The 6,947-nt window shown below is 40.9% G+C and overlaps 1 protein-coding gene across 1 annotated transcript in view; it reads right to left on the bottom strand.

Annotated features, from left to right (window-relative positions):
* Positions 1-5,771: 5,771 nt before the first annotated feature.
* CREB5 (cAMP responsive element binding protein 5) overlaps positions 5,772-6,947 on the bottom strand; it is a gene marked incomplete at its 5' end in the record, with an annotated part of 67,711 nt that continues 66,535 nt past the window's right edge. The window contains one exon of the mRNA XM_009874281.1: positions 5,772-6,588. Coding sequence (XP_009872583.1) covers positions 6,425-6,588 — 164 coding nt within the window. The remainder of the gene's footprint in view (positions 6,589-6,947) is intronic.

Here is a 6,947-nt window from a genome sequence, read left to right as displayed (position 1 = left end):
AAATTCCTGTCTCTTCTAGCTAGAAAGAGATGTAAAAATCTGACCTTAGTTGAACAGTCTCAATGAACTCATTGTCCATTTGTAACAATAATGGGTTCACAATGCAACAAAAAGCTTAACATAAAATTAAACATATTAAATGCTGCAGCAAGTATTTACATTTATGTACCAAAAAAAAAATTATCTCCCTCCAGTAAGGAAGGTGGTTGCTTTACAGAATAAAACAGACAAACACAAAAACCTTTGCATACAATACAGACAACCTCAAGCCCAAAACTTACTGTGACAGCACCTTTTTTAATATAATATATATATATTTATATATAAACTTCGATAGTTTAGGCTTACTCCAAGCAGTGCTATAAGTTCCTTAAAACCGGGACAATGGTGATGGTCCAAAGAAGCAACATTCCCCAGAGTGCTACCCAGTGTTTGAACGGAGCTGTTGCAGAGAGAGGGACAGAGCTCATGGCCACGGGCTGGGAAACACTTGGGTCCCAGTGATAAAGTCCTTGGCAAAACTCTCAGTGGCGATTAGTCTTATTGGGAAGAGCGAGTACACCTTTCGTGCAAAATAGTTTGTCTTGTGGAAGCATGGTAAAGGTTGTCTTTGACAGGGATCTCTTTGCAATCTCCGCTCCAAGGGGTGAGGAAAAAATTTCTCTGGAATTTCCTAAATTCCAGCAAGGAAAACATTTCCCTTGAAATGCCCTATCAGCCCTTCCACCTCCCTCGCCTCCTGACACTGCTGCAGTTTCTGCAAAGCCACAAGGAGATTTCAGTCTTCATCGAGAAGGCTGTCGCACAGCTTTTTAGTCAAGAAAAGAGATTTGGGTCTGAGTCTCACAGCATCAGATGGCGTGCTCTTACCGTGGGCTTTCGGAACAGTTCCACCAGGTAAAACTCAACATCAGTAACGTTTAATTTGCATAAATACAGAACCGGAGATCCTGAATCCAAGGTATTACACATTGGTCTAAATATAGCAAGTTGCAATTATTGATTCCAGTCTAAGGAAAGCCTGGGAAAGGATCAGATTTCCACTCAGAGAATCAATCTTGTCCGTGAGTGTGTGTGTGAACGCTGACATTTTTGGCCTCATGCAGTTTAGGATTTGCTTTAAGTTGTTTCGAAAGCTACAGAAAACCAATAATGGCAAGCAGTTTAGCTTTTAAATGTAAAGCCACTGACAAAAGTGAGACAACTGTAAGCTCTGGGAAAAAAAAAAACAAGAGGTTACGGATGTAAACAGCCTCTTCTGTCTTTGTAGCAAGATGACTATTTCGGATGATGAAAAATGGAACAATTTTTTTTTGGTGTTCAAATCACATGAGATTTTATTGCTTTTGTTTGTCCTTAGTAGTTTTCAGTCTCTTTTGTTACTCTTTTTTTTTTTTAAAGGTGCTGTCCCTAGGCAAGTTATAAGGCAACATATTTTATGGACTCAGAACTCTAATACATAGTATGGCCACTCTTATCACAGCAGCTTTGCAGCTACCGCGAGTTGGACAACAGTCAAAGTGCACGACAGTGCACAGCAGAGCCAGTCTCCTGACCTTACAATATACAGGACACTTTGGTTCTCGGGATGAGAGATTATAAATGTAGCTTAGATGCCGCCTCACACACTTTGCATAATAAAACATTTATATGCTATCATGAAGAGGGTGTAAAGTCTAAGTCACACTGCAGACCGGCTGTTCTCAACTTCTGCATTCGGGCAGGTGTGAGAGACAAGTTGTAGATATGCCACCAGTGAAAGCATATAAATGTATCTGGTGCAAACGTTTTACAAGAGTATTTATAAATGATTCAACAAGGGAGAGCAAGAAAGAGAGTGAGAGCTAAAGTGCAATTTAAAAATAATATAAATAATTGAAAAGTAGAAATAAGATACTAATTAGTTGTAACTGGTTTTGTTTTATAGGCACAGTTCAGTTTTTATGTCTACAGGTCAATCTTTTTCTCTTCTTCCCCCTCCAGTAATTTTCTCTGATGTATAATGGAGTTTCAATGGTCTAAATCTAAGGAACACTGCTTAGTGAGAGGACAGAAGAGGCAATGATAAGGCAGTATAGTGCAACTCACTATGTGATATTAGAAAAGAAACAAGGATGGGATTAGGTCTTCTGTAGTGATGTATAAAATCAGCCTTAAAAAAAAAAAAAGACAGGCTTTCCAGTTATATGTTGACCCATGCTTTCTAAAAATGAGAGAGCACATTTTCCAATACAAAGAAAACAAGTGAAGGTTCGCAAATGTTTTGTTGTTACAAAAAAAAAAAAAGCAGATACTGCTTTAAGGAAAACATTTAATTCTAGGAATTTCTGTACAACTGACCTCAGCAGGCTTTTCCATCTTAGACGGATGACTTCTGCTTGAGACCCAGAAAGATTAAGATGCACACACACCTAGAGTAGTTTATTGCAAAACTAATATTGTAACTTAAAAAAACCCCAACAACAGATTCTGTACAAGAATACTGTTCAAATGGAATGTTAAAATAACATTTATTAATAAATACTTTATAAAATTCTATGTGAATACTAAATTAATAGATTCCTGTTTTAAAATTGCTTTGGTCCTCATGAATTTTCATAAATTCACTCTATATGCTTTTTTTTTTAAAAAAGGTATTAGCTGCTAAAAAGCACATTTTGCCTAAACTAAAAGGCTAGTTTTCAACACTAAATATTGTTGATTAAAAAAATATGAATCCTCAAAAGTTGGGCATTTAACAACAGTTATAGCTGGCTCGTTAGTTAACAGGACAGAGTCAGTTAACACACTAAATCCACACGCACTGAGGCACTGAACCATTGACTTTCCACTATTCAGAAGATGGGCAGCAGACATTTAGCTTCGTAGCGGGAATTGACTCCCAACAGCATGAAATTCTCCATAAATCACCTTCATCATCATCATCACCATCGTCCTTATAAAACACACCATGATAGCACACAAACTACTTGTCTCCCACAGGCAGCGTTAGGAATATGGCTTGCATAAATTGACTTGGGGAAGGGGAGGGGACGGGGATGAAGGAACCACATCACAGCATCGTTTCTTTCCACGTATTGCAGTTTTCCATGGCTGAGATTCCCAGCGCGCTTCCAACGTTGCGTGACGAGAGATGCCATCCACAGAAACACCTCCTCTGGGCGAGCGGGCGAGGGAAGTGGTCCCGGTCGTCCACCGGCAGCGTGACGGGCACGGAGCCCGGCCGTGAGCTGGACTGGCAGGGTGGGAGGAGAGTGGAGCTCCAGCAGTAGCTTGGGGGAAGCAGGATTTCTCCTCGATGGAAAGAGCCTGGGAAGTGCATTTAAAGGGAGGTGCTTAGGAAGAGGCTGCTGCCACAGAGGGACATCCCGAGGACGGAGGGACAAGGGCTTCTCCCGCGCCCGCAGCCCTTGCTCAGGCAGCCTCCAGCACCCGGCCGGACCGGCAGCTTGAGGAAAGGCTGCCCTAGAAAACAAGAGCATTTTAAATGTGGAAGCGAAACTGGTAAATAATATAAGGTGCCTGGTATGATTGGTCCTTTTACCGATGATATAGCCGATATAAATACGCTGCGTGTTGTCTTGGCCTGTGAACCTGCGACAGAGTTACAAGAAGCAATAGCAAATAGCTTTTCATCCTTTACTTATTTCCACATCACTAGCAAGGATTATACCTAAAGGCCAATAGTATAGAGAGGAGACATTTCATTGTAATTACACATTTAGGCCAACATGTGTGGTTGGCTTGCCTAGTTAGCATTAAAAAAAGAAATAATTGAGCTATATATAATACACATCAGTCAAACTGTCAAGTTGCTGAATTTAACAAAACTTAGGCAAGGTTTTTGTATTTTTTTCTTTTTTTTTCTTCTTTTTAATGTAGAGGCTTTCAGTTTAACAGCTAAATATTTTAATTGAGGAGACTGAATAAAATGAAGCTAAACTGTAATTCCAGTGCAGTGTAGCTCAACTGGGTATTCTAATATTACCAACAACTTTGATTTTTATTTTTTAATGTATTTAAGTGCTACCTATATAGAGAGAACGTTTTTTAAATTAACCCTGCGATGGCATTTTCTTTTTTGTGGAGAATGATGAAATTCAGACACAGGGGAAACAGGTTTTTTTTTTACACAGTGGATGCTCAGCTGGAACACTTTGCTTGACTGCATATTTGAAAAAAGTTCCTTGGGAGACATGATGAAGCAAAACCATTTAGCTAGTACAACTGGAGGTTTAAAAAAAATTATAGATTCAGTATTTAAAACACTTTAAAAGTATATGTTTGTCTAAAATATAATAGAAAATCCTTTACATTTGTATTTTTTCATCTTTTTTTGGTTCTTAGACTATATAATCAAGTCAGGATTTACACTGTACATTAAAAATCTTCTTCTTTTGAATGTATTTGCATAAATGGAAAGCGAGCTGTTAAAGAAAAGAATTCTCATAAAAAGTTAGTTACCAAGACAAGAACTAATTCAGAAATGAATGATCCTCAGAATTTCGCTTTCCTTTCCCGGCGGGCCCTGCTCCTTACAGTGCCTCACGCTTCACTTGTTTCACTCTCCCTCTCGCACAGAGAAGAGCCACCCTTTAAAAACTCACGACTCCTCTAAAAAGCAGAGACACAGGCTTTGAGGAGGAGAACTTTGCTTCACAACAAAGCATGTTCAGGGCTAGAGGATTTGCTGAGAATCAGGTGGATTAGTTTTTTCTGTTAAAGATGCAAAACAAAATGTTTGAACGTTGTTCACCAGCTCGGAGCCTGTTCCTTGGGTAAGCAGAGGGAGGTTTTGCTGCTGACAGATTTGAGAGTAAAATCAGGTCCTGATATAGAGCAAGGCAGCATAATTAACTGGCAACATCTCTGTCTGATTTTCCCATCAATCACTGGTACCACTCCGGGATGCAAATCAGTCGTGCTGAGGGGCAGGCCCAGAGTCCAAACAAAACCCTTAATTGTGGCATAAGGCTCTTTTCCAGTCCCTCTTTGCAGAACTGAATTTTATCCAGAGTGCAGTGGGATTTACTATTCTTGCAGCACTCTTTAGAGGCTGCATGCCTTCTAAAAGTTATTTAGTGTCCTAATGAGACAATTCCTTACCCGTGGTAAACGGGCGTTAAGTGCCATAGAAGTCAGTGAAGCTACAGTGCTGTCTGCCAGCTCGGGATGGGTCTGTGGATGCTTAAAGCAATGCCTGTGGAGAGCAGGTCTTTCCCTGGGAATTAAAAATGGCATTTTTCCAGCTGGTCAGAACAATTACCCTGATTTATTTCTCATTTATAGCCCGTGAAACCTGAGGCTGTTAGCTTTCGTTGCTAGAACAACGGGTTAGGGAACAGAACTTTTCCAAATTATTACATACTACATGGATTTTTCTGTGTTAGTGACTGGCAGTGCAAAAGAGTTGCTGTGATTCTCAGGTGTCGTTCACTGTGCCTGTACCGCACCACAGAGGCGTACGGGGCTGCTAGCATCAACACAGCTGGCTCCCAGTCCTGCTTCACCTGGGGCTGCTCTGCTTTCACCTTTCACTGTTTATTAAAAACACTAAATCAGGAGCATTTCTGGTTTTTAAATGCCAAACACTCGGCGTAGCCTAGTTGCGGGTGAAGACCTAGTGAAAGCAGCAGCGGTGCCAACAGTTTTTAGGTGGGCTTGAAGTTTTTGCTTCTTCATCACTGTTCTTTGAGAAGAACAGAGGGAAGCGAGAAAGCCTGGGAATGAAAAGGAAAGCAGCGAAAAAAGCTGGGGGATGAAAAGGGTTTGGAGAGGGAAAAGGAAGGTGTAAGAATAACTGGAAGAGAAAAAGGCCAGGGTACGGGAGAGAGCAGGAGGGAGAGCTAGATAAAAGAGCAAGTAATTTGGGCTTGATTTTGTCCTGATAGCCACGTCCTATATGACCACTTTGAAAGAGGCTCTGAATGCAAGATGGGGGTCTGCTGATAGCACAACACTAACTCATTTTTTATTATGCTGTCAGCAGATGCCCTGTCTTTATATTTATAGCCTAATTACTCCTAGTTACCTATGTATGACTCTGTTTAACACTCTTCATGCCTCACGTTGGCTAACAAGCTGCAGTTTAACACAACTCCATATTTCTGAGGCTTCAGGCTAGATTGGTGAGAAGGAAACATGACTATGTACAGAAAAAGTTAGGTTTATAAACAAGTAACTGGTACCAAAAAAATTGGAGAAAGCACCAAAGCATTTCTCAAGCTGATAGCATATTAATTGCATAACTCCCTTTTATGTAACTAAGTATAAAAGACATTTTAATAACTATAAAAACGAAAGCCAGAGTCTTTCAAGAACTGAGGAATCTTCCAGGCTTGAGTTACATTTGCAAATGTCCTTAGCACAGAGGACGCTTTGATAACGCTACCACACTCCCCGAGCAGTTTCTGATCAACTACTTTTAAAGGATGGGGTTGATGTCTGTTCTGTGGCTGGCGAGCTGGGTGAGAGTGGAGCTTCCCACGACGTCGCTGACAGAGGAGGAGGTCGTGATGGTGTTGTGCTGGATGACTTGCTGCTGGGAGCAAGCTGGGACCGGGCTCGCAGGAGGACTGCTCTCAGGACCTGGGAAGGGGGTGAGGGCACAGAGACAACACATTCATTTTTCCGTCTGAGTAACAAGACCAGGTTGGGTCACGCTCCTGGAAAAGGGTGTACCACTTCGGTGGCAATACTGACAACCTGAGGCATGCAAAAGGCACAGGATTTCAAAATACACGGTTATCCAACACCCTGTCTTCTGATCTGTCTTGCTGGTTTTATTTCACTTTTTTAAGCCAGCTTCTCTGGTATCAACCTGACTTCAGGAGCTGGGACCTTAAGAAAAGTCTAAGACATTAACGGTTATGAAACCAATATCGGGATAAAAAGTCTGATATCTTAAGGTCTGTAAAATCAGTTGGGATGTTTAAATGCTTTATTCG

The sequence above is a fragment of the Apaloderma vittatum genome, unplaced genomic scaffold, assembly GCF_000703405.1.
Source record: "Apaloderma vittatum isolate BGI_N311 unplaced genomic scaffold, ASM70340v1 scaffold10420, whole genome shotgun sequence".
In the NCBI taxonomy this organism is placed as follows: Eukaryota; Metazoa; Chordata; class Aves; order Trogoniformes; family Trogonidae; genus Apaloderma; species Apaloderma vittatum.
Note: the sequence above shows the minus strand (reverse complement) of the source record. Positions and strands in the feature narration are given on the sequence as shown.